The 27222-nt window shown below is 39.9% G+C and overlaps 2 protein-coding genes across 4 annotated transcripts; one reads left to right on the forward strand and one right to left on the reverse strand.

Moving 5' to 3' along the window:
• PHF10 (PHD finger protein 10) lies at positions 1-22951 on the forward strand. Of its 2 annotated transcripts, none has more exons than XM_063124422.1 (12): positions 1-116; positions 2363-2469; positions 4510-4640; positions 7457-7540; positions 8782-8915; positions 9038-9187; positions 10804-10913; positions 11638-11788; positions 12830-12982; positions 20232-20340; positions 20577-20765; positions 22755-22951. In XM_063124422.1, exons 1-12 carry the CDS (start codon positions 48-50, stop codon positions 22838-22840), a joined length of 1473 nt encoding a protein of 490 aa, XP_062980492.1. In that variant the 5' UTR covers positions 1-47; the 3' UTR covers positions 22841-22951. The 2 variants fall into 2 exon arrangements, with proteins under 2 accessions (XP_062980492.1, XP_062980493.1); XM_063124423.1 differs by having other exon boundaries at positions 7463-7540.
• C4H6orf120 (chromosome 4 C6orf120 homolog) lies at positions 22923-26854 on the reverse strand. 2 transcript variants are annotated; one of them, XM_063124425.1, is made up of 2 exons: positions 26797-26854; positions 22923-25096 (listed from the first exon to the last, which is right to left on the reverse strand). In XM_063124425.1, exon 2 carries the CDS (start codon positions 25089-25091, stop codon positions 24531-24533), a length of 561 nt encoding a protein of 186 aa, XP_062980495.1. In that variant the 5' UTR covers positions 25092-25096; positions 26797-26854; the 3' UTR covers positions 22923-24530. The 2 variants fall into 2 exon arrangements, with proteins under 2 accessions (XP_062980495.1, XP_062980494.1); XM_063124424.1 differs by having other exon boundaries at positions 26769-26854.
• Between the last annotated feature and the right edge of the window lie 368 nt (positions 26855-27222).

The following is a 27222-nucleotide window of genomic DNA, read 5'->3' on the forward strand; positions in this document are numbered from 1 at the left end:
GTGGTCTCTCTAGCCCCGTCCATCCGTGGCCGGTGGCGGCTGCAGTGATGGCGGCTGTTCTGTCCCCGCGGGTATGTGACAGCGACCCGGCCACGCCTGGAGCCCAGTCTTTAAAGGTGAGGAGGCCCGCGAGGCTGCGCTTCTCAAGCCCCGGCGTCGGTATGACGGGTATTCGTCGACGTCCCGAGCCTTCCGCGGTGCCTATCGCCTGGCTTCCCCAGCGGCAAAAAAACAAAAACCACAGCCGGGAAGCGCTGCCGTTAGCGCCCGCCAAGCCAGTCTCGCAGTGTGTCGCGGGGCGGCGTCGCTCCGTTGGGGCCCCAGAGACGTTGTGAGGGGATGAAAATGGTGGGAGGCGACCGCCCCGCTGGCCGGCTGGGCCGGTCCCTTCGCTGCTGTTGGCGCGTTCCTGCCTCGCCGCAAAGCAGGGGCCGCCTCTGCTTCGCCGCCCCGGGGTTGGGGGTGGGGTTGGGGAGCTTCACTGCCTCCGCCCCCGCCGCCGCGGGAGGGCGGGGTCTGCCGCCGTTTGCAGTGGCCCCGCAGGCCCTCTCGTAGCAGGCAAGGTCTTTTTACTCCCTTCACGTACTGATGAGCGTTTTGCTAGTGAGGTGTAAATGTGGGTGATTTATTTATTATTTATTTATTAAACTTATATACCGCTCCCATAGCCAGGGCTCTCTGGGCGGTTTACAGAAATTCTAAAATTGAGGTAAAAACAAGTATACAAAATTTAAAACCCTAAAACACAGAACATACATACATAAAGCATTAAAAACCGATTAAAAACTAAACATGTGGATAATTAGGATATGCCTGGGCAAAGAGGAAAGTCTTAACCTGGCGCCGGAAAGATAGCAGCGTTGATGCTTGTAATCTTAAGGCATTCTTTCCCAACCAGCTGCCCTACAGATGTTAGCGACTGCATCTCCCCTGATCTCCCAGCCATGTCATGGACCATGTCTCCCATCGTGGCAGGGGATTATGGGAGTTGTAGTCCAACACTTCTGGAGGGCACCAGGTTGGGAAGTTTGGTTTCTGAGGGCTGGCGTTGGGTTACGTGCTGCATCAATCCCTTCTCCCATGGTATGGTGTGAAGGTATGTGATGCTAAATCAGCCTTGGAGATGCTAAGCAGGTCGAAGTCTGATCTGTGCTTGTATGTGAGACTCGTTAGATTCTTCCTATATACACCCCCTTGAGCTTCATGCTGGATGGAAAATGGGACAGAAATGAAATAAATAAAAATAATCCTGACGATCCAATCCAAAACTGAAAGAAGTTAAGAGACCATAAGTTCTGGCAAAGTGCTCCTCTGCTGAGGAGGGGTGTTTAGGTTCAACTTTTTAGAGAACTCATGTGAGCTTCTCAAGATTGACAGAGTTTCTGGGCATCAGCTTGACTTTCGCTTCAGTGGATCATAACCCAGGGAGGGGAGATGGTTGAACCTGGGAAACAAGCACTGCTGTTCCCTCTTGGCAGTTGCTTAATTCATTGTTTCTCCTCTTGTCCTCATTATTTATTCCCCAACATGCAGCAGGCTCATGAGAGGGAGCAGGACCAGCATCAGGGGCTCTTGGCAGCCCTTGCAGGGGAACCTTTGGCAGCAGATCTCCCCCTCCCTTATCAGGTGGCAGTACAGGCAAAAAATCTGCCTTGTCTCCTCTTGTCTCCCTTTCTTTTACTGTGAGGTAGGCATGCAGCAGCAACAAGAAAAATCTGTTCTAGCTGGCAACCATTGCTGTTGACACTCATCATTTTAATGCCCCCCAAAGCCTCTGGGCCCTTAATGGAGTAACCACTAATGTATACATAAATAGGAGTTTTTCCTTTTGATGCTGTCATCTCTATTTGGTAATTTACTGTGCTAAGCGTGCTTACTGGAAAGTAAGCCCCATCAATTTCAACAGGACATTCTTCAAGCTTCAGTATATTTATGAGTTCAGTTGCATTTAAACATTCCACAAATGTTCTACAGCAGTTTGATTCCATTCAGGGCCACCTCAAGACCTACTGTCTTAAGTGACTACTACACAATCCTAGAGGTGTGTGTGACATAGGATATCAGGTCCCAGTAGGCTGTGTAATTTAAGAAGTGCATCCTACTCCACTATTCTTTGTGAAACTATCAGAGCTCCTGGAGTAGATCTAACTCCTCTTGGACTGCATTTTGATTTGTTGGCATCCCTGAAAATATTACTTTCCCAAATGACTCCTTAGGGTGTTTTTATTGAGTACGGGGAAAGAAACATTAATCTCCCTAGCAGCACCTGATGTCTGAATACAGGTAGCTTGAAGAGCAAGGTTTTAGATTCAGGTTTCCAAAGTTTTGCTATTCAACATTTGATATTTTGCTTTTGACTCAGGATGATACAGAAGATAATTCAAATGATGGCAGCCAACCATCTAAAAGACGACGAATGGGCTCAGGGGACAGCTCTCGAAGTTGTGAAACTTCCAGTCAAGATCTTAGGTATTGTTGTTTTTAAAATGTTTTGTGTAGACTGATATTCTTTTCCAACCTATTCCTGATTGCTTTAATATATAGAGAGAATGAAATTATTATTATTATTATTATTATTATTACATGCATATCCCGCCGTTTTTTCTCCAAGGAACCCAAGGCGGTGTACATAATCTTCCTCTCCATTTTTCCTCACAACAACAACCCTGTGAGGTAGGTTGAGCTGAGAGTCTGTTACTGGCCCAGAGTCACCCAGTGGGTTTCCATGGCTGAGTGGGGACTAGAACCCGGATCTCCTGACTCTCAGTCCAACACTTTTGCCACTACAACAGATACAAAATGAGGTCTCCCTCATTTACTCACAAGAGTATTGACATTATTAGGGTAATTCATCATGAACCAGAGCCTTGAAATTTAGTACCCATGCAATCAAAGATGTTCATTAGAGAGATTTGAAAATAGTAAATTGGTGCTTTCCCCCCTTCAAAATAGGGAATTGAAAGTGTTACCACCAAATTGTTAAGCTATTCTCACTCATGTTAGAGGGCTGGAGTTAAGGTTAAAACATATAGGGCAAGTTGCCATGATTAGTGTGAAAATAGGGCATTTCAATACCTTAAGAGTTTAAACACGGTATATGAAGTTTGTCTCATAATAAAGGGTGCAAAAAGAGAGACAAGCTCTGGTGTATATATATTCATATAATTTGCTCAACATGTTTCAGCTAAAAATCCTTCTTCAGGAGCTAAAATGTCCTTGCAGCAAGAGTAGGAGTGATTTTGAAAGTGCAGTTCTCGACGGGGATGCCCAAAAGAAAAAACTGAGGGCTTTTTAGCTCCCAAAGGATTTTTAACCGAAATTCATTGAGCTTATCTAAGAAGAATTCATTAAAGAACAAATATTTTTATAAGCACCAGAGCTTGTCTCTCTTTTTGCACCTTCATCGTGGTGCTTTTTTCTTCTTCAAAATGGAAAAATGGTAACCAGCACACAACCGCTAAAATATTAAATAATATCAAAGCAACTGGACTGGTAAACAAATGTTTTATATAGATTTATCATAAGTGAATAAACATTTTATATAACAATAACCAAGTGTAACAACAAATTGATCATAAGTGAACAAACATTTTATATAACAATAATCAAGCGTAACTGAACAAATTGTTAACAGTACCAAACTCAAATAGTTTTCAATAACAGAGTGATAACTGAATGGTTAAGCTACAGGCCTCCAGTTTTATTTCTGCCTATTTCACAATTGCTTTGTTGGGATCAGAATATCATAACAGCTTAATGTTACTTGTGGTTGGGGAAAGAGGAGGATTTGTTGAGTTTTATTCTTCATAGTTCAAAAAGGCTTTTAAGTCCTCCGAAAAAGGATTGACTTGGATCCCCAGCCAAAAAAATGTGAATCTCCAGGAGCTGTGAGTTCTTGACCAGCTGGAATAAAACTCAACAAATCCTCCTCTTTCCTCAACCATAAGTAACATTAAAGTGTTGTGATATTCTGATCCCGACGAAGCAATTATGAAACAGGTAGGAATAAAACCAGAGGCCTGTAGCTTAACCATTCAGTTATCACTGTTATTGTAAACTATTTGAGTTTGGTACTGTTAACAATTTGTTCAGTTACACTTGATTATTGTTATATAAAATGTTCGTTCACTTATGATCAATTTGTTCAGTTACAGTTGATTATTGTTATATAAAATGTCTGTTCACTTACGATAAATCTATATAAAATATTTGTTTACCACCCCAGTTGCTTTGATATTATTTAATATTTTAGCAGTTGTGTGCTGGTTAGCATTTTTCCATTTTGTCAAATCGAACTGCTCTCTTCTGCATTGTTGTATTGCTTTTTTCCTCTTCATAATAAAGGGCAACATTTATTTATTTCAAAAATGTGTACACTGCTGTTCCATCTGTGGGTGTTAACAATATGGATACATAAAACATGCTATGTGTGATGCTGTGTATGAAAATGCAGTGTTGGACTGTGGAATTAAACCCTAATTGTTTCAGGCTTGATCTTTCTGTGCTTAGCTTTAGCTACTTTCCAGCTGAAAACCTGATAGAATACAAATGGCCACCTGATGAAACAGGAGAATACTATATGCTTCAAGAGCAAGTCAGTGAATACTTGGGTGTGACTTCCTTTAAGCGAAAATATCCAGGTATTTATGTTACAAATGCTCATGTGAAATATTAAAATGTGTCCTTTTTTAAAATAGAGAGTAGAGCCAGCAGGCCCATTCACAGGATCCTGTGACTGATAGATCTTTCCATCAAGCTCAGCCCATATTATTTATTTATTTATTTATTTATTTATTTAATTTCTATACTGCCTAATAACTGAAGCTCTCCGGGCAGTTCACAACAATTGACGAAATAAAATACAGGATAAGACTTTAAATATACAACATTCAAAAACAATTTAAACAGCTAAAAACAATTTCAGTAAAATACTAGACCTGTTCAGTCAGCTGGCATAAAAGATCATTAGAAGCTAAAGTGTAATGTTACTGTCTTGTGCTGAGGCTTGAATTGAGTACATGATCTTTGACTGGGTTCAAACAACACAATAATCAACAGTGGTTTAAATAGTTGACGGTTGGTTATTTAACCCACGGTGGGTTATTGTGTTGTGTGGAGGTTTTTTTTTTTAATCAATGCTGTAATAACCCAACGCTGTGCAGAATTGGCTATTTGAACCTCCTTTGGTTATCGTGTTGTGTGGAGGGTACTGCTGGTTATTTCCTTGGCCAGCAGTGGTTATCTTATCAGCCCCAGACTTGCAACGCAAGAGCGGTCAAAGTGGCTGAGCAGTGGCTGATGGGATACTAGCAGGAGGAATAAGGAGGGAAGAGAGGGTGGGGGATGAGTGAGTCAACTCAGCATGGACTAATAGTCAACTCAGTGCTGATCCTAATCCACACCACAGTTGATTATTATCATGTTGTATGGGGAGTACACCCTAGATAAACAACTGTTGAATTGATTATTACCTCACTGTTGACTATCATGTTGTTCCAATGCAGCCTAGGTGTCCATAATAGTATGTGAATTAGTGTTCATATTTCAGTATGTCTCCAATGGGATTTTTTGGTCTAGGGCTAACTTCCTTTGGGAGTATGTTCATGAAAGTAAAACTTACAGTTTTTCATCTTTTATTATATTGATGTTTTTGAAAATCCGTTTGACATTTTAAAGGTATTTTTTGTGGAATTTATCTGTCTTATTAAATGTCTGATCTGGGATGTTTTAAATAGGGGTGTGCACGGACCCCCCGCTCCGCGCCGTGGGCCGCTCCGCCCATACTCCGCTCCTCTTCGCCACGGAGCTCCGGCTCCGAATCGGAGCTCCGCAGTGGAGGGGAGTGGCGCCAGGTAAGGCCGGGAGAGGAGGGCGGGAGGTTTACCGGGCCCTGCCGCCATCGCAGCCCGTGTGGTGATGGCGGCAGAGCCCGGTAAGGGACCAAGGGGGAGGGGGGGCCTTACCTGCCTCCGTCCGCGGTCCGTCGGCGTCTTGGTTGAACCGCGGGCTCAATTGAAGATGCCGACGGACCGCGGATGGAGGCAGGTAAGGGAGAGGAGGGCGGGGGGTGTTACCGGGCTGTCACCGCATGGGCGACAGCAACAGCGGCAGGGCCCGGTAAACCCCACTTACCTTTCCGGCGGAGCTCCGGATCGAGGCGAAGGATCCTCCTTCACCTCGATCCTCTTCGCCACGCTCCGCCGGCCCCTCAATCCTCTTCGACTCCGCCTTAAGGGCAGGCGAAGCCCCCTGCTCCGCTTCTAATTCTCCGGTCCGATTAGAAGCGGAGCACATCCCTAGTTTTAAATACACAAAAGTTTTCAGGGATTTTATTCATATGCGAAACCCTTGGGTAAAAATAGATCCAGATAATCTTCTATTTGTTCTTTGTAGTACAAATAGTGCAGTTGTGTGCTGGTAGCATTGAGCTAGTCACACTTTCTCAACTGCAGGTTCCCCATATGTTAATAAGGGAGTAATAAGGACCTGCCTCTCAACATGACTGTGAGCATGAACTTCGCACAACTAAAGAGTTCTGTAGATACGATAATACCTATGGTGTTTTTTTTAAAGTGTTAGAATAGTTTTCATCTGAACAGGTTCAGTGACGATCTGACTATTTCAAAGACAATATGATGTGTGGGAAATCCTCTGAGATGGCTTATAGCCCAGTGGCTCAGATTGCTTCAGACAAGGAGCAGCAGAGGAAGCATGAGTGACACATGCTTTCTCTGTGCTTTCTGTGCTAATGGGTTCCATCAAGCATCAGACTTCCCTTACTCTCCTCCCCTTTATTTTCCCTCAGTTCTACTCCACAGGATTCCCTAACCTCTGGAGCAGTTGTGGAAGGCTGTGGGGATGTGTGTGGGTAGGGAAGAATCTGTTCTGCCAGCAGTGTCTGTTCCACTGGCAGATGGACACAATTGGATACAGCCTAGTGTGTGGAATCTCACATCTACTCTGATGCCTAGTCTGATGTGGGCACTCCACATGTATTTGGAACTTGTGCATTTTGCCACAGGGATAATGTATGAGTTCATACTCCATATGTTACAGAGGAAGCACAACAGGAAAATGAACAAGTCACTTAAGCTTTATTTTCAGCGGCTGCCTATTTAATTGTTTTAAACCGCCCTTAATTTGAGACCATGTTCATTGTTGTGTAGGTGAACTTGCCCTTGTTCTTGACTTTGTGGGAAGGTGGGCTGGGTGAGCAGTGCTGTTTTTCACTCCTTGCAAACCTGTTTTTCAGGTGTGGCAGAGGCAAAAAGTATAATGTTTAATGCTCAGGCTATTTTAGTATTGTTTCTCAAGCCAGCAGCATTAGCTTTTTAATACAAGTCTTGAGGGGAAATATAACTTCAATACAGATGAATATATTTTAATACATTTGGAGAATTTGCAAAATCCTTTACATTTCCTTTTTTTACTACTTTCTCCCTCGCTTTTCCTGGAGATTTAGAAAGACGAGATCTATCTCACAAAGAGAAACTCTACCTCAGAGAGCTAAATGTCATTACAGAAACACAATGTACTTTAGGTAAGGCCCACAAAAGGCATTTTTTGTTCTTTATGATGTAAGTAAATATTTCCAGGGGAATAAAATGAAATTGTAGATAAGAATATTTGATTTCTGCTTGTTTAATGCTTGTGAAGATATGAAAACTGTCCTTCAAAAAAATACTTCATTGCGTCTTAAGGAGGGTTTTTACCATTCTAGTATCCAAGAAATAGAGAACACTGAAACTAGTTTCCTGAGCCAGGGGGTTTCTGACTTCCCCCCAATCGCATTCCAAATATGTGTCTGCCTTTGTATTTAGAACCCCATGGAGGTGGGGACAGGTAGGAAGTGGCTTGGAGGCAGTTTGGAACAGCAGATAGGGATTGAGGTAAGAAGCTCCTATACCTTCTTTCCCCCTACTGTTTTTCTGCTTCACAATGGTTCCTTTGAAGCAGCCTTTTTAGGGGACAGGAAGAAGATGCCGATGGGAGTAAGCTACATTCAATTATGTAGGATGTATTTTGGCTCCTCTAAAGTTCCATAGAGTGTAGACTTTATTTTATCCTGGTTGTGCTTTTTATACTGTATTTTGTATTTGTGCTTTTAACCTGTTGGTTGTTTTATTATGGTTTTAATTTTTGTGAACCACCCAGAGAGCTTCGGCTATTGGGCGGTATAAAAATGTAATACATAAAATAAATAAAATAAATAAATATTTTCTCGGAGCAATGTGCAGTTGCCAAACACACTGGCCCGGTTTGGATGTAACAATAAGTCAGGATTCCAGGGCATGAAATGTCTGCCCTGGAGATATGTAGCTTTTCTGGGGAACCTTGGCTTATTGTGCTTGTGCAGTGTGTGACTTCAGGGGACCCTAAGCATATTGTGAACCCTAGGGGAACCCAAAGCACTAGTGCACACTGCCCTATCATTCCTGCTTGGCTCCTCCTGCAAGTGGGTGGCTAAACAAACTATCCATTGTCTGCTTATCGTTATGTTCCAACGGGGAACTCTGGCTAGTCTCTTCCCACACAGCAGAGAAAGAAGCCAGAATTCCTGGTTTGTACATAACGATAAAGAAGCCATGTATAGAAGTGATTGGGCAGCATGCGCTTGAGCATAATAAGCTAAGGTTTTCTGAGCTGTTCTCTTTGGTACTGATGCTATAAGCTATGATGCCTACAAATCTTTTAAAAGTATTAAAAAAAAGTCTTAGCTTTGTCTCTTAATTTTCTTTTTTTTTTACAAAATCACACAAATAACTTCTTGATGTAATCTAGGTCTAACAGCGCTACGCAGTGATGAAGTAATTGATCTGATGATTAAAGAATACCCTGCCAAACATGCTGAGTACTCTGTTATACTTCAAGAGAAAGAACGTCAACGAATAACTGATCATTATAAAGAGTATTCTGTAAGTACTCCCTCAAACATTATTTGATAAGATGTTTCAAAACATGGAGCATGATATTAAGTGCCTTTTAGGATATCAAGATTCTGCAGTTTGTGAATTAATGAAAACAAAATGTGTTTCAGCAAATGCAGCAACAGAATACTCAAAAGGTCGAAGCAAGTAAAGTTCCAGAATACATTAAGAAAGCTGCCAAGAAAGCCGCTGAGTTCAACAGCAACTTAAATCGCGAACGAATGGAAGAAAGAAGGGCCTATTTTGATTTACAAACACATGTAGGGTGGCTTAACTTTCTTGCTTATATGACTATAGGTAGCTTCTTGCTTATAATAAAGAGGGCAGATTTGGTATTTTGTATTTCTGTTGGGAAATATAAAGCATGCCCAGCGTTCCTACTTAACCCCTTGTTCTTTTTCTGAAATACTGATACAATATGTTAATTTTGCCATAACAGCCAAATCCCTCATTTTATCAAACCGTTCATCCCTAGAAGATATTATTTGCATTCTCCATTTTTTTGCATTCAATATTCTTGCTGTAGCCAATAGAAGCTGTTAATTTGTTATATTATTGGCTAAGAAAGCTATCCGTAAAATTAATAAGGTGAAGGAAGGGATCTAATAAGATTTCATTTCCCAATATTTTCTCCATAGTTTTATTAACCATTCTTTAATGCTTTTGCCAAAGGACATTCCCACTGTAAATGATAAAAAAAATCCCCTATTTGTTTCTGACATTAACAATTAATTGGATCCTTTCTTATCCATTTTATTTTAACTTGTCATCTTTTAAACACAGCTAGTTTTTCTTATTCCTGTATAACTCCACTCACAGTGAAATTGCTAATGCTTTGCTTACAAAAGCAGTGTGAAATTACAATTAGATTTGTTTCCACGGTTAAATTTCAGATTGCTAATGCATTTTAACTCTACATGCATTCTGTACATTTTATTTTGTATGCAGCAGCTTTGATTGAAAATATTAGGATTTTTTAAAAATCTTAAAACATAAGAGTATATAGGAAAACACAGCCACATTCTGTGAAACTGCAGTCTTCAGGTTTATTTACTTATTTATTTATTGCATTTTTATACCGCTCAATAGCCGAAGCTCTCTGGGCAGTTCACAAAAATTAAAACCATTCAAAGTGTAAAACAACAGCATAAAAACATGATATAAAATACAATATAAAAACACAACCAGTATAAAAGCAGCAGCAGTGCAGAAATACAAATTTAAAATACAAATTTAAAACAGCAAAGTTAAAATTAATTATAAACTGTTAAAAATTGAGATAATAAAAAGGTCTTCACCTGGTGTCTAAAAGAATATAGTGTAGGTGCCAGGTGAACCGCCTTAGGGAGCTCATTCCAAAGCAGGGGTGCCACAGCAGAGAAGGCCCTCCTAGTAGTCACCTGCCTTACTTCCTTTGGTAGGGGCTCACAGTGGGACCATGCCTTTCCTCTCTGCCTCACCATGCAATTGCCAGTCCATAGGGAATGGAGTGTCACACGACAGATACTCCTACTCATTGTGCTTATGCCATACCATGTGGTCTAGGAAACACATGTACACATCTCTACAAATATACACCCAAGCTCACATCATTTTTCATGGGCATGGGAGCACACAGAATCATATTGTTCACTGTGGGTGCAAATATTTTAATCAGCAGTTGTGCGATTCACTCTTTGTGGACCAGAGGATTGTGGGATTTGGATCATTCATTCATATGCCCCAGGTTACATGGTATATTGATTGTATAGGGTGTGTGTGTGTGGCAAGTTTATGGTTCTGACCAGTCTATCTAAATATTTCATAATCATAGAAAATCAAGTTAGTTCATAAAATGTTGGAAATGAGCTCTTTATTTTTTGTATTGACAATGCAGATTATCCAGGTGCCTCAAGGGAAATATAAAATCTTATCTACAGAAAGGACAAGAATTAGTCCTTATCCAGTGGCTCTCATACCAGGCCAGTTTCAGGAATACTATAAAAGGTACATTAAAAAGAATGAAATATATTTGCTTTTATTAATCTGGTTACTTTAGGAAAAGGTGATTTGTAGAAACAGCTAAGAAAACAGAATTATAAACACACACACCCAATACTTGTTAAGCACTACCTTGGCAAACATGTTTGAATATTTTCTCTCTGTGTAGCAGGGGTGGGAAAATGCCAGCCTGGTCCGGAGGCTTGGGCTCCCTCTATAGGCCCCTCCCCTGGAGGCTACTGGGGGCTTGGGAGGAAACGGGAAGAGGAATCCCCTTGTTATCTCCAGGCACAGATCAGCGACAACAAAGGCATTCCTTTCCCCACTTCCTGCCAAGCTTCCATTAGCTTTGGCTCCCTCTGCGGACTGAATTGGGAACTTCCGTGGCCTGGATTAGAAATCTCTGTGGGCTGAAGGTTCTCTGCCCCTGGACTGATGGTTAGCTTGGAAAAGTACTTGAGGTGAGGGCGATGTAAAAGCTGTATGTATTTCTCAAGCATGTGTGTCTCCTTTGTATGAGTTACCCTTTCGAAATAAGAGTGGAAGAGTAAAAAGCAACTTTACACATTTTTGGTGACCTTTTGATTACAATTTTATACATCACAGATGTATGGAAAGCTACTTTTTGAAGTTCAGCCTCGTTGTATTATTCTTTATCATCACATACAATTGTTTATCAAAATGTCTGTATAAATGAAATATAGTACTGAAAATAATTACTTCACTTCAGGTACTCTCCAGATGAGCTTCGATATTTGCCGCTAAATACAGCTCTTTATGAGCCCCCCTTAGATCCAGAGCTGCCTGCTCTGGATAGTGATGGCGATTCAGATGATGCAGAAGAGCGAGGTGATGAAAAGCGGAAAATCAAAGGCAACTCGGTGAGCTAGAAATATTTCTTTATTTTTGTTTAACAGAAGATTGCCAAATATATAAGGCCATGTAAATCAACTCTGTGCTAATTATATTCATACAATTGGTGACTTATTCTTGGCAAGTGAGCCAGTTGTATGGCTGATTAGTAGATTTGAACTTGAGTCTTCCACATCTGAACATAACTGCTGAAGCACAGTATCTTCATGTAACTAGAGTTTTTTTTTAATTTCAGAAAATTAAATTGCTTTGAACATAAAGTGTTCTATAAAGTGAAGCAATTGAGGGTTTTTTATATTATATTGTTATCTGAACTCCTTTTAATTCCAGAGGAGCTCTGGAAACTTCCTTCTAGAGAAGTGAAGAATGCAGATTAAGAAATTATTAACCCATGGGGGAGCAATCCTATGTCCCCTAGACAAGGTCTTGGGGCAGGGGGCATATGATTGTTTGGTTTTCCAGCTCCGAGCTTGTAGACAGGGCTTTGAGCTAGGAACCAGGAAACCACACTCTGCGCCTCTCTTCCTCATAGCCAGCACAGGGGGAACCGTGCCTGCTTCCTCTCTGCACTTGCAGAATGGAACACAGCAATGAGGAAAAGGTGAGGCTACAAGGTATCCCCAGCCTCTTTCCCTCCTCCTCCCCGAAGCCTCTGCTAAAATGCAGAGGGGGAGGCGCAAGACATTTCCTTCTCTGCATTGGATACAAATAAGCTTCCTGAGTTCGGAGGCTCATGATACTCAGGGCACATCTTGTGGGATTGCACCTTAAATAATAGATTGGTGAGCTTTGAAATGCTGAGCAGTTGGTGACTGCTGCTGTGCTAAATGACACCTGTTACGGCCTACATCATTCCCATGACCTGTTCAGTATGATCTCCAGTGCTCCATTAGCAGAGCACTGGATTGCTGTGTCAGGCTATTGCTCCTTTCTTTAGGAGACCTCAGTGGTGAACAAATAATGGTGCTCCTTACACTAATTGGTTTTGTGCTATGTTGTCTTCGTCCAACCCTAAACAAACAAATAAAATTATGGCATTTTTGTTATAGGACAACTCATCTGGCAATGTATCTGAAGGTGAATGCCCCCCTGAAAACCAGGAGGAGCCTGTTCAGGGAAGACAAAAAACGAAAGAGAGAAACTCTACTCCAAGAAAAGAGGGTTCCAAGCGATCTGTATCCAAATCAGTTCCTGGGTACAAGGTAGAAGAAAAAAGCCCCTGACTCAGCTTCTTTACTGACCAGCCTCTCTCCCTGAAACGTTTAACTTTGTTTTTCAAAAATACGGAACTTCTGCTTACTATACTTGACTAGCTGCTCTCCTGTTGTGCATTCCTGTTTGCTTCCTTACTTCCTGTTGCTTTATTTTACTTGGGGCCTTACTGTTTGTTATCCTGGCTATGGAGTGGCTTTTCTGTACCTAAATGGGTTCCTAAGCAATTCCAGTATGAAACCCCATTATCAAGAAGGGGTTTTCCACACTCATTTTCTGGGGTGGGGTGTTATTTTGTTCTTTTACAGTCTTCAGAAAGGTAGATGGTTACATATCGAATATGAAATTGGGATTTAGTTTAAAATAACTGGGCTAGCAATGTAAAATGAAACTAAAATGCATTTACATTTTCTTAACTTTTTCCAAGTGAAAAAGATGTTAACTGTTTTGATAATAGTAATTTTAACAAAATTCCCTTGTATGTAGGAAGTTGGGAGGGTGACTTTTGATCTGAGCAACACTGCAGTGTTTATTTTTTAATGGGAAAGCGAACCAGTTAACCTGATGGAACCTATCCAGACAATACTTTTTCACCTTAATCTTCTCAATCAGGAGAGGTTTTGGACTCACATACTTCCTCCATACCACTGCCCTCAGTGTGTGAAGAATGCCTGAATCAAAAGATCTCCACATTTATTTGAATGTGAGATCTCTCCAACCTTGCAGGATAGAACCCATGATATAGACCCCTGTCTCTTCAGTTTAGGAAGTGGTTCTGTATCACAGGGTTTGGGGAAATCCTGGACTAAAAGTGGGATCTCCTGGTTTGGTTTACTGAAGGGACAGAGAGGAAAAGTGATGCCAAGACTGCTCCAGATATCACTGCATGCTGCGGTGAATGTTAGGGTAAAATATTACCCGAAGAGCCCAGAATTTATCTACCTTAAACTTTCCCAGGGCTTGTATTCTAAGCAGTGGCTATTACATCCAGTATTTTAATCATCAGTATTACTGATGAATTTCAATTTAGGGTTAAATGTACTTTCATGTTTCAGTGGAATTTCATTTTGAGGGTTAAGGAAAATAGGAAACAATTAGCTATTTGGTTTCCATTAAAACCAATGGAGGATTTGCTCTATACTGCAATTGGATAAGGCATATGTATTGGAAAGGATATAGGAAGAAAATTAAGAAAGGTATTTCTGAGTAGCCAAAAAGGGGGATTAAACAATGTCTAGTCTGAAAAGTTGTGTAGCATAAGTAACTTAATTTTATAGTTCTGTAAACCATTACCAGACTGCATAATTTATATGCTGAATGTTTTTTTTTAATAATTCAAAAGAATTCAGTCACTTTCCAGTTAGAGTTGTGCAGCTTTCATTGGAAAAGGCTTCCAGGAATACTGTTTAACTGCATAAATGCATGCTTTCAGACTATATTACAGAAATGTTAAATGTCAGCCATATCTCTTTTCAGGAATTATTTTTAAATGATGCAAATAAGAGATTTAAACTTTTGCAGAACATGTCTATTTTTACATACTTGCATTGCAAAATGTTTACTTTATTGCAGATTCAAATGCATGCCAGTAATTTATGTAATTTATGAAATCCAAAGATGAAACTTGAGAAGGCATTGTAGCATTTTTAAACTTTAGGTATTACGTGAAAAAAGTCTATAACATACAGCAAATGTTTGGCTAGTCTGCCATTGTGAAGGCATAGCGTCAAGAACTGATTGGTAAGGCTCTTGACTGCTGAAGACAGAACTCTTTATTTTTCAGTACTCGGATTTAAAAATGAATCCAAGTTATTGCTTGTCACTGGTTCTAAACCACCCACATTTTAGTAATTCTGAGAATAATCTGCTGGGAAGTTCTACGCAATCCCTCTTGAAATGAGTGTTATTGTGCCTCCTTGTGCAGCTGCCATTCATTTCAGTGGGGCCGGTGTAGGAGAATTCCAGGTGCATTCCCCCCCCCCCCCAAAGAAGATAGCACAAGCTACTTTGAGTACATAGTGGTGCCAGCTCCTTTTTCTATTTATGGCACTTAGCTTTTACTTTAGCATAACTTTCACCTTAGAACAGCTTACTGTATGTAAGGTTAAAGTGATTTTAAACAAATGGTACATTTTATTATATTGAACTCATAAGACATGAGCATCTTCATTGGAGATTATCTGTCTGTAACAGATATTGATATATCATGTGCCTCAATAAGCCTATAAATGGGGCCTTAACTGTTGTCCCCAGCCAGGAGCTCTTATAATGATTTTATTATGCAGCATCGACTACTCATATATCCTACACTAATCTTAGATCATAATTTTCATTTAAAATTCAAGTTTAAAAGCTTTTAGGATATGCAAATATGTTAACATGCCATGGAAAGCAAGTATTACAGTGGGTTTCTCATACTTCTGTTTTTAAACAGACAACTTTATTTTTATTAAGCTTTTAAAACTTTTGTTTCTTAATGGGGAATTGGTTCCCCATACACTGGCCATTATTTGTTGCTCCAACTGATTAGGGACTGATGGTAATAACTTCACATGCAGTATTCTCTTCTCAGAGTAAGGGAGATTTGCGTGTAGGTATGTTGAGCGCACAGCAAGAGAGTGGGATGCAATCCAGATATCATCCCATTCACCCTTTCTCCCCATCGCAGAATTCTCTGGTCACTGCAGTTTGGTATGAAAAGGGGAAAGCTTTATTTTCTGGCAGCGTAATATCCAGAAACACAGTATGCTATTCTCGTTAGCTATTTTAGGGTTAGCTACAGTTTAGTTGCTTAAATTCATTGGCCTGGTTCAAACATGATATTCATGGCCCAACAAACCATTGTTTGTTGATATGAGAACAGGGAACAAGCTCAAGCACTCCATCTATCACTCCTCCTCTTGCTTTCCAGCTTCAAAGGAGACTTCTTGATTGGTTAAACTAGTTTCATGTACTATGTGAACCAGGAAACTGGCTCAACAAACCAGGAAACCTCCTCAGAAGCCAGGCATTAAAGCTCATCACTTGTTCTTACTTCAGCAAACCATAGTTTGTATGAACTGGGCCATTGTCTTCAGAGGGATTAAACAGTTTGAGTACATGATTGTACCCTTGCGCTTAAAACAAATTCTGGGAGCAGCAGGATAACAAATCTTTTTCCTCATCCTTTCTTGTTGAGTTGAAAATGACTAGGAAAAACAAAATGTCAGACAGTGTTTTCCTGTGTTCCCAAAAGGCCATTTTTATTTCTTTTTAATGTCATTTGAATTGCTTTGAAATGTGAATGGGCTTTCCTTTGCATTTCACTTTTATAAGAGAACACTTCCTTGTTTTTGGAGGTTCTTTTAATAAATATGCTGTGACTATTTCACTCCTAGGTTTATAGAATTGGGAATAGGGGGAACATTATTAATAAATGCACCTTCACTGGTGTAGCGTTTAGCATTTAGGCTGTATTGAAGTATTAACTGCACATACCACAGCGCAGATATAGTAACTCGAAGGTAGGTTTGCTTTGAGTGATTGAGAGGGAGTTTGCTACTGTATACTATAGCAGTAGAATATACTTATGGTAACAGAATTAGAGAAGTGCACTTGCTGTATTCTTTATATTGATATAGTTTAAAACACAATGAACCTTACTCACAGAATGTAGCAGTACAAGAGGGTGAACACTGCAGGAATGAGGTTTAATCCTTTTGTTGGGTGGAGCAGGGTATTAAAAAAAAGTATACAAGTAGGAGTAGATTAGCTAATAGAAAAATTTTATATGTACGTTTTCACTTCCATGGTATTTATTATTTTGTAGAGATATTTGTGAATGTTAGACTCCTTTTATCATTTGATTATATTTATGTATAAAACAGGTGGACTATGCTTTTTTTAAAAAATAAATAAGCAAAAAATTATTCATGAATGCCTCTGTCATCTTTTGAAAAAGAGCTGTTTATAAATGCCTTGTGGTGTTTAAACAAAACTCTGGAGGCCAGGCAATTAAAGAAAACTGAGGCCCTAGTTCTTTAAATATAAATGGATTTTAACAGTTTTAAAAAATTCTGAAATCAGGCTAATGTATATTAGCACAACATTTAAAAAAATATATATTTCTTCAAATTATTAGGAAAAGTCAAACTAAAATGCCATCATTAGATGGAACATTTAAAAATCAGTTAATGGTTTTGTTTTTTCACTTTCATTTTACTTAATACTACTTGAATTCAAAAGAATGTTGTTTTCTCCATTTGGTAAATGTGGTGTTATAGACCAACATTATTTAATAGGAATCAGATCAGTTCAAATCTATGCTATATTCCTGACAGAGACATGTATTTGGCTAGGGTAGCCATTAGCATTTCACTATCTGGGCGTTTTGAGGGCCAGTACGAGGGATCATTCTACACTTACTTGTTTAAAGCTGTTCCTCCTTCCCTCATTGACTTAGCAAAGTACTGCCTGCTCACACCGCTCATTCTTTCAGAGTGTGGGTTTTGTTCAAATGTTTTGGTGCTTGCTTTGATAAACAGAGGTTTGTTCTTCTGTCAGAAGGAAACCTCTAGATATTATAGTGAGCGCTATCCTGTACTGTGCAGCCATTCTGCTACCATGTAAGCAACCTCATACCTACTATAGGCTTCCATGGTGCCAGCATAACATGAGAAGGATTTCCAAGGTACAGGTATAGAGTTAGAAGGTTCCTCAAAGGTCATCTAGTCCAGCCCCCTCTTGATGCAGGCAATCTGCTGCTACAGCATCCCTAATAGGTAGCTATCCAGTCTCAGTTTAAAAAGCTGCAAATGGTCTGTTCTACTGTTGAACAGCTTGTAACATCAGGACATTCTTCATAATGCTTAGTCAAAATCCCCTTTCTTGTAATTTGATCCCAGTTTGGGTTCTGTCATTTGATATAATAGAAAACAAACTTGCTCCATCACCTATGTAATATTTCTTCAGATATTTGAAGATGGCTGTCATATTGCCTCTTAATTGTTCTTTTCAAGGCTGAACATACCCAACTCCTTCAGCCTTTTCTCATAGGTTTCTCAGCCCCTCACCATCCTTGTTGTCCTTCTCTGGACATGCTTCAGTCCATCTTAAACAGCAGTTCTTAAATATCTCTTAAAGCTGCCAGATGTTGCCATGTATGTAGATGCAGGGAGAACAAAAAACAAAACAAAAACCCAAACCACAACTTGCAAACTATCCTTGACCTATACAAATGATAAGATGGGTACCTATCTTGTTGAAGTATAAGACGCAAAAGTTTGTGTTGGCATTTACAAAAGACTCCTGTTTAAATGCTGTATTATCCAGCAAAATGTCATTTGCGGCTTTGAAAAAATTCAGACACGGAGAGGAAAAAACCAATTAATTAGGCTAATACACAGTTCAATGTTTGTTGTTTAAAAAATCAAGTACAAATTGTTTTTATATTGAGCTTTGGTATGAAAACAAATTTAAATTCAAAAGAAAACTGATTTTTTTTTACTGATTATTTCATATGCTGTTTGTCTTTGAGGTGGTGTTTATTGATATAGCAATTCAAACAATGATTTGAGAGCTACATATTACAACTTAATATACAGTTTATCCAAAAAAATTGTGTGATTTATAAAAAAAGCTTTCATTAAAATGTTGATTGGAAATAAATATAAAATAGAGAGTACTTTAAAATGATAGTGGCCAATGTGAATTTGCTGAAATGTGCACATAAAGCTCCAGTTCACTTTATAATTAGGGTATACAGTTGGGACTCCCACAGTAGATGTTACTGGTAATTATAAAAAACCATTCCTGAGTTCCATCTCTTTGTTATACAGGAACAAAGATGAAATCATGGCAGTATTATGCAAAGCGAAGATGCAGGCTCAGTTATTAGTGGGACAAAGCAAGCAGGCTGCAATTTGTGAGACAAAATTGGCTATATGTATAAAACCTGCTCTATACTGAGATATTGACCAGGCTCATCAGGAATTATTTAACCCATGATGACCCTGGGCATATCCAGGCAACATTTTGGGTATGCAAAGTCTGCTTGGAGGTTGTTGGGTTGTGTGAACCCAGCCTCCAAGATTATTTGAGAGTTAAACAACTCTCCCAAAAACCTCAGCTTGTTATACGGTTATGTGAAGGTTGTTTTACCCTGAAATGCCCTTGCTGGCCAGGTTTGCACGACAGGGCAAATGCTGCTCCAGGTTAAATAAACAAAATGTTGCCTGGCACATCCCACACACAGTTCATTGTGGGTTAAATAACCCACAATGAGTCAGTTGTGGAATGCAAACTAGCCCACTGGAATTACTAGCATTGGGGAATAGGACAAGTTTTGTTCCCCATCCCCACAACTAAGTGTTAATTACAACTTGCTTACTTTCTACACTAGCTTCATTTGATTTTTCAAAGATGAAATAATCAGACTTCAATTCAGCAAGACTCCACAGTGCTGGAAATATTTCTGCCTGAGCCTTGGCAGAGCTAGGTTCAAGACATGCTTTTCAGGAATAAAAATACTAGGCCAAATGGTTGTTGGTTGGGCTTTAGGAGACAGCACCTTTATATCATTATGTAACTCCTACTTTGTAAAAAAATCTTGCTGGTTTTAATAATAAACTTGCTGGCAATCAGTGGGTCTTTAAAAGACTATGGCCTTAATATAACACACAACCATATACACCACTTAATTCAGTTCAGGATGTTTTTCCCAGTTTTCTCTGTAGACCAAAGGCCTTTTATTTATTTATTTATTTTTATATTTAGCATCCTGTTTATATATGCATAGTTAAAATAATAACATATGGAAAGTTTGGGTATTTACTTAAACTTCTGTGTGTTACATTTCAAAAGACTCATGTCACTGATTTTCATGTACCGTATGCAGCCTATAGACAGACCGTAAGTTGATTAGCAAGTCAATTTGTCCTTTTAAAATTCATATTCATTGTATGATTTGATTTGACTTGTAAAGACAATTATGAGCTGACTTACACATGCTTTCTTTGGCTGGGTAGGTTTAGTAAAATATACTTGTACTTCAGTTTGCACATGCTTTAAAATTTAAAGTTCAAATAGTCTGTTCATTTCTTCTCCCAGTATCAATGCTTGTCCAGTTTTATTCATTCCCCTTTGATCCACACCACTCAGAAGGTTAATTTGTAGAAGTTAAAATAACAAGATTTTTTAAAAAAACAAAAACCTGTATCAATTCTTCTGGAATGAATTTATAGCCCTCTTCTACCCTTCCAGCCAAAGGCCATTCCAAATGCTATATGTGGAATTTGTCTGAAGGGTAAGGAGTCCAACAAGAAAGGGAAGTCTGAAGCACTTATACACTGCTCCCAGTGTGAAAACAGTGGTAAGTAACAGAATCTGCTTTAAATATCTCTAAATATTTAAAGTGATGGTCCAGTTAAAACAACAACTGAAATACAGAATCAAATTAGCATTTAGCAATGGTTTTTTTAAAGTTGCTATAGCATTATCTGACCTGCAGAAATGAACGTTGCTGTTTTGTAAAATAGATCAGTTAATTATTCTTGTTAAAAAATAGTTCATTTCACCATTCTAGTAATGATACTGGTTTTGATCTAGGCCACCCTTCCTGTCTGGATATGTCTGCAGAGCTTGTTGCAATAATTAAGACCTACCCTTGGCAATGCATGGAGTGTAAAACATGCATTATATGTGGGCAGCCTCACCATGAGGAAGAAATGATGTTCTGTGATGTGTGTGACCGTGGCTATCATACGTTTTGTGTGGGGCTTGGTGCTATCCCCTCAGGTAATTATATAAATTACTCTTGTTCAAAGACTGAACTAATATCCAAGATTAATGAAGCATAATCCTGTTTACCTCCTTCTTTTGGAAAGATACCCATATCTTAAAATTTCATAAAATGAGCAATGGTCTTGTGTGTCACTTAAATCCATTTTTGTGAAATCTTGAGTGTAGCAATTTTTAAACATTTCATTACTCTGTCAATTTCATTACTCTCACAAAAGGTGTTTGCAATTTAGGATTTCTTTAAAGTCGTATAACAAAAAATCACTGAGAAAAGTAAAAATTCTTTCCTACCAAAACTTGAGAGAAGTGGCTGTCACTGACTTGCAAAGAAAAAGCTAAAGGGAAAGCATATGATAGGCGCTGTAAACCATCAATGAGATTTGCACCACTGAGAAATGTTTGCAAACCAAAGGGTATGAGACAGTATCTGAGATGCCAGTAAGTCTGATGTGATCAATTTTTATCATAGAAAAGCTGACTCCTGATGAAAATTATTTTCCATGGGTTTGCAGTGTAGCTATTGAATTGAACTGACTTCTTCCATGCTCACCTGCATCCCACAACGAGCAGATTTTTAGTTACTGTCACTTAAGCCACTGTGAGCCTCTTGAGGAAAGGATATATCTAGTAAAATTTGAATCTAGTGCGAAGCATGCATGGTTGCTTATGAAACAGTTGCTGGTAGAGGCATTTGATTTCTACCATTAAGGAATATAATTATCTTAAACTACCAGTTTTCTCCATTGGATAAAGGACAGTATAGCGAACCGATTCCACTTAATCTCATTCACTAGTCTGCTCTTTCCCCACAGTACATGGAAACAGTCCCTGCCAGTGTGCTGCTGCCCCAACTCTAAATTCTTACTTAGGGGAATGAATAGCAGTGTTACTTGAATCCTAAAGGGATACATTTCAGTATTGAGTCCTTTGGATATTAAAGGGGCGCACTATCATTCCTCAAGTAAACAACTAGAGCCACGGCTACACATTTCTTGCACAGCTAATTATGTCATTTTCATAATTCCATTTGAGCAATTTTATCAGCATATGAGTTGAAGAAAAAAACCATACAGTAGAGTTGGAGAAAGTGCAGAAAAGGGCAACTAAAATGATCAAGGGGCTGGAACATCTCCCCTATGAGGGAAGGTTACAACAGCTGTGATTGCGTAGCTTGGAATAAAGGAGGGTAAAGGTGAAGATGATAGAAGTGTACAAAATTAGGCATGGTGTGGAGAATGTGGATAGGGAGACATTCTTCTCACTCATAATACTAGAACTCAGGGTCATCCCATGTAGCTGATTGATAAAAGGAAGTACTTCTTCACACAGTGCATAAACTGTGGAATTCACTACCACAAGAGGTAGTGATGGCCACCAAATTGGATGGCTTTAAAAGGGCTTAGATAAATTCCTGGAGAAGGCTATCAATGGCTACTAGTCCTGATGGCTAGGTACTATCTCCAGTATCAGAGGCAGTAAGTCTGTATACACCAGTTGCTGGGGAATATGGGTAGGAGGGTGCTGCTACACCTGTGTCCTGCTTGTGGGTTCTTGGTCGACACCTGGTTGGCCACTGTGTGAACAGAGTGCTAGACTAGATGGTCTGATCCAGCATGATGACTCTTGGCCTTGTAGGCCCCTTCCAACTCTGCTATTCTATGGTTCTTAAGAACTGTGAAATTAGGAAGGTCTCTTCTGACTGTGTATGTGGTGTCTACCCTCCAATGGGGAAAGACGAAAAACCTCAATTTTTCCAGTAATTTATTTTTAAGTTACATGAAAATTAAAAAAAATGCAGCCTAATTTAAGGCATGTTCGATTGGAAGTAACTACCACAATGTTCACTGGGATTTATTTCCAAAGTGTGCAAATTGGAACATTAATTACACTGTGTCCCATCTACTCACCCCAAAAAGGCACATGCAGCAGCCTTTTTATTTTAGTAGATGTTTGGTTTGCTTTTAACTGACAGCTCTGATTTTGTAGGTCGCTGGATTTGTGACTGTTGTGAAAGACAACCTCCAGTACCCAGGGGCAGAGGAAGAAGAGCGAAGAACAGCAAGGAAGGATAAACTCAATATTTACAAAAACAAGTACTAAACTTGGTGCTATTTAACCAACCACTCTGTATAAGGAAAAATACCACTCAAGACATTTTTCACCAAATAAAGTTTTTAATTTTAGTATGGTGGGGAAGGTTATTGGGTACATTCTGTTCCAGTATTTTTTACTTAGCAACTTACAGTCCAACACAGAGGAGAATGCTCTGTATTTTGTAAATGTATAATTTGTCCTATGGATTCAATGCTAAATAGCAGTCACTTCTATATAGAAAAATATAGCAGACTTATTTATTGCATAGCAATCACTTGTGTTCTCTGTCCTACTAAAAGGAAAGGATTCGATTACTAATTGGTGATTAAGTGAGGAGTACTATCAGAAAGTAGAGTGGTAACTCACAACACTTCACCAGAAAAAAAATCTGCTTTAAGAAGTATATAGTGTTTGAATTATTATGACTTCAATAAGAAAAGGTGTGGAAAGAAACACTCTTATCTTACTCAGGCCAAATTGCTTCTCTTGAACTATGCCCACCCTCATTCTAGCTTCAAGATCTCTGTCCACCCCAGCAGACTAGTCTGCTGTTACATACTTTTTGGAACAGTAGGTGGAATCCAATGGGGCGCTTACACCTCCACCAATTCCCTTATGCCCCGCTAATTCCTGTCCGCAAGTGGGACCCACCACTTGCATAAAGAAGGTTTCGCAGCACTTCCGGGGCAACCAGAAACAAGTGAAAATGCTCGTTTCTGGAACCAGGCAGACCTGTTGCAATCGAGAAACAAATGTTTCCCCTGGTTTCAGGGCTTCCTCTGGGAAGTGCTAAATCTCTCTTGCACAAGTGGTTGATCCCACTCGCACAACGGAATTGGTGAGATCCACTGCTTGTGAAAGAGAATCAGCAGAGGTGTAAGCACTTCGGTGGATTCTGCCCAGGCAATTTTTTTTGAAGATAAGGAGCTTTAAATTCTCGAGTTTGCCACAAGTAACTGTTACTTGAATGAGTGTCTCTTTATAAAAAAACACACCTACAATTTGAACTGAGCATTGTGAAGTGTCTACTGGACTATTGTTTCCACTACACCAGTTTCTTGTTCTTGAAATGTATTTGCTCTTTGAGCTCTTCTGAAAGTTAAGTGCTAAGACCAGAAAATGAATGAGGAAAGCACTGTTAAAAATTTGAGAAGGGAACACATTTCGCCCCTGTGCAGATATACAGTACACATTGATGTTGCCAGTCTCCCCCATGGAAGCTGTTCAGCTATTTCAGAAATAATATTTCCTTTTCAGTACGTCATGATATAAAGCACCCTTAAAGGGCTTTCATGCTCCAAAGGTTATTCACCTTTTAAAGTGGAACTTTGTCCTAGCTGATTCAAAGGAAAGAAAATTTCTGTAGTGTTTATTGTACAGATTTACATTTCTAAAATTCTCAAAATCTTTATAAAGAAAATAAGTTATATTCAAAGTCACAGTGAACTGTAACATTCATATTTGACCCTGATCAGTTAAGGGAAAACTGTACAAATACTGTGCATGCTACAGTGTAGCTCTGGGAAAATTTACAATACAAAATTAGTTATGGCTTTATTTTTCCCTCCCCAGCATAGAACATAGAAGTTAGTACTAATGCTTGTAAAACAGCATTCATTCAGTTTGACAGATTGTCCACAGCCAAAGACCAGTTGTCGAACTATAACTCTAAAAGAGAATTTCAAGTATTAATTTTAGTATTCCAATCAATATAGTCCAGAAGACTGATTCTTCATCCTGAGACTCATCTTCCGTTGAATGAAACTGCTTCCGGCTCATCTCCATATCTTCTGGATTGTAGGAGCCACCACCAAATGGAGATTCTACAACTGTTTGATCATAGTACACTTTCATTTCGAATTCACTTTCTAGGTGAGAGGGATGGCCATAAATCCCTATTCCCACCGGGCGGCGGAAGTGTGCTGGGACATAAACCACATCTTGGCCACAAGTTACAGATTGTAATTCATAATCATCAAAACTGGGATGAAGGGTCACATCAGACACATACAAGTCTGCATCACCTTTTAAACTCTGCATTTGAAGCACTATCTTCCCTTCATGATTTAGTCTCAAGTAGCTGTAGTTTCCAGCACCAATCTGACCTTGAACCACATGAAGGAGAAACCATTCTTTAGGTACATCCTCCTCTTCATTATAAGCACTTGCTATTAGATGTTCTTGAAAAATAAGCAGTAATACTAGTATCGTCTTGCAGTAAGCAGCCATCACACCTGTGTTGGGATATAGTAGAATGAACTTCTTGTCACATGTCAAATACTGAGATTATTTCTCACAAGAGTGTTTATGAAAATTGATAGAAAGTCAAGGCTATCATTTAAGTAGCTATATTAAGTTGTGTGCTGTTAACAATTGCTAAAGGTACACCCATATAGGAGATAATTTGCAAAGGTAACAAGTAAATCCAAATGTCACTAAGGGCCAAACTACTCATGATACAGGAGATCTACATCATGTGGAGTTTGATCCTAAATTTAAAGTACTTTGTTAGCTTTCTCTAATATGTTTTGTAAACACAAAAGCAAAGACTTTCAGCATAAGGAGATATTTCATGTGAAAAATTCCTAATCGTATTTTTTCATAAGCACAGTCCATACATAAGCCTTGTCCCTGTATTACACCATTTTTTTTTAACTTAGATGTAGGCTGCAATCCTATGCACGCTAACCTAGGAGTAAATTTTACGGAATATAGTGGGACTTATGAACAAACAAAGAGCCTCGTGTAGTGCAGAGCGGTAAAGCAGCAGTTTCTGCAGCCGAAACTCTCCCCACGACCTGAGTTTGATCCCAGCGGAAGCTGGTTTCAGGCAGCTGGCTCGGGTCGACTCAGCCTTCCATCCTCCCAAAGTCAGTAAAATGAGTACCCAGTTAGCTGGGGGAAAGGTAATAACGGCCGGGGAAGGCAACAGCAAACCACCCCGCTAGAAGGCCTGCCAAGAAAACGTCAGCGAAAGCTGGCGTCCCTCCAAGAGTTAGTAATGACTCAGTGCTTGCAGGAGAGGTTTCTTTCCTTCCTATGAACAAACAAGCATAGCCTTGTGCTACAAGACTTGCATACTTTCCAGAGAAATGATCTACACAGGTTGCAGGTATTGTAACTAATCCTATTGTGTGTGTCTGTCATGAATAGGCAAATGCCACTTAAAAGCTAAACTATCCATTAATTCCACTTACCAAAAAACATTAAAATGCCAGTAATGAAAAGCACAGAAATGGGGAGCCATAGAATTGCACCCTTAAATGTTTTTGAAGAGTTTCTATGTATGTTGGCTGGGGCATGCTGGGAGTTGTAGAACTTTTTTCTCTCAGTATAAACATGCATAGGATTGTGCCCTTCGACACCAAAAGATTACAGGTGTACAATAACAAGGTGCAAAAGAGACAAAACGTCCGCAGAAAGTTAACTATCATCTAACCAGGGAGTTGCGTCCAGCCTTCATAGAAAGACTTCTTTCCAAGAAGAAATTTAGGGAAACCACAGTGTGTGTGTGCCTACGTGTCGGGAAAAGATAAAGCGAAGAAATTGTGGGTGAAAATCATGTAAACACCTAATGTGGTGGAGAGAATATGGGAAGACATTGGCGCTGCCTTTACAATTTGTTTCCCCATCAGTGCTTTTCCTTTTTAAAGGCTCCAAGAAGGGCATATCCCACCCACCCCCGGCCCTTTAACTGCAAAGTAAAGGCGGGAGGAAGCAGGAGAGAAAGGAAGAGGAAAGTATTTACTCCACAGAGCTCCCCATAGCGCTGCCTGCAGTGTCAGCTAACGGACGGGCGGGCCACCCCACTCTCGGTTTCCCAGCACCCTGTCGGCCCCTCGCCCCCAACTGCTGAGACACCCTGCCAACGACCCCACCGCACCCCTTGTTCGAGACCGAGCTCACCCCAACACTCTGCACACGCTCCAGTTACCATCGAGGAGGCCGCCAGAGCCTCTGACAGAGCGAGAGCACAGCACCGCACGCGACAGCGAGCCTCCTCTGCAGTATCGCGAGAGTTAGGGTAGAGACTTCAGTTCGCTTCTCTGGGTGGTGTTTGCTCCAGCCAGGCTGGGAAGGAAAAAGGAGGCGGGCAGGCGAGTGGGCGGAGTCGCGAAGTTTGCCTCGTTGTGTCACCATGGCAACAGGACTCCAAAGGAAACAGGCCCAGCGCTCTGCTCAGCTAATGAAACGGTGTCAGCCAATGGCTGCAAGGAACTTTTTCATTGGCATTTTGAAATATACAAGCGGCTCATACATTCTCAGGCTTGAGAATAGTCCCCGAAACCAAGCAGCTGAGAGAAGACAGCAATATGGGACAATATTTATTTAATAGGTTTTTAAAAAATTCTAACTTACA

The sequence above is a fragment of the Elgaria multicarinata genome, chromosome 4 (genome assembly GCF_023053635.1).
Source record: "Elgaria multicarinata webbii isolate HBS135686 ecotype San Diego chromosome 4, rElgMul1.1.pri, whole genome shotgun sequence".
NCBI lineage: Eukaryota > Metazoa > Chordata > Lepidosauria > Squamata > Anguidae > Elgaria > Elgaria multicarinata.

What these genes read in the sequence shown, in the direction of transcription:
- PHF10 (XM_063124422.1), top strand. Translation starts at nt 48, where the DNA reads ATGGCGGCTGTTCTGTCCCCGCGGGTATGTGACAGCGACCCGGCCACG. An exon ending in TTTCAGGAATACTATAAAAG is followed by an intron (nt 10,914 to 11,637) that starts GTACATTAAAAA and finishes ACTTCACTTCAG; the next exon opens with GTACTCTCCAGATGAGCTTC. An exon ending in CTCCCAGTGTGAAAACAGTG is followed by an intron (nt 20,341 to 20,576) that starts GTAAGTAACAGA and finishes GTTTTGATCTAG; the next exon opens with GCCACCCTTCCTGTCTGGAT.
- C4H6orf120 (XM_063124424.1), bottom strand. Translation starts at nt 26,799, where the DNA reads ATGGTAACTGGAGCGTGTGCAGAGTGTTGGG. An exon ending in AGCGTGTGCAGAGTGTTGGG is followed by an intron (nt 25,097 to 26,768) that starts GTGAGCTCGGTC and finishes ATCCCAACACAG; the next exon opens with GTGTGATGGCTGCTTACTGC.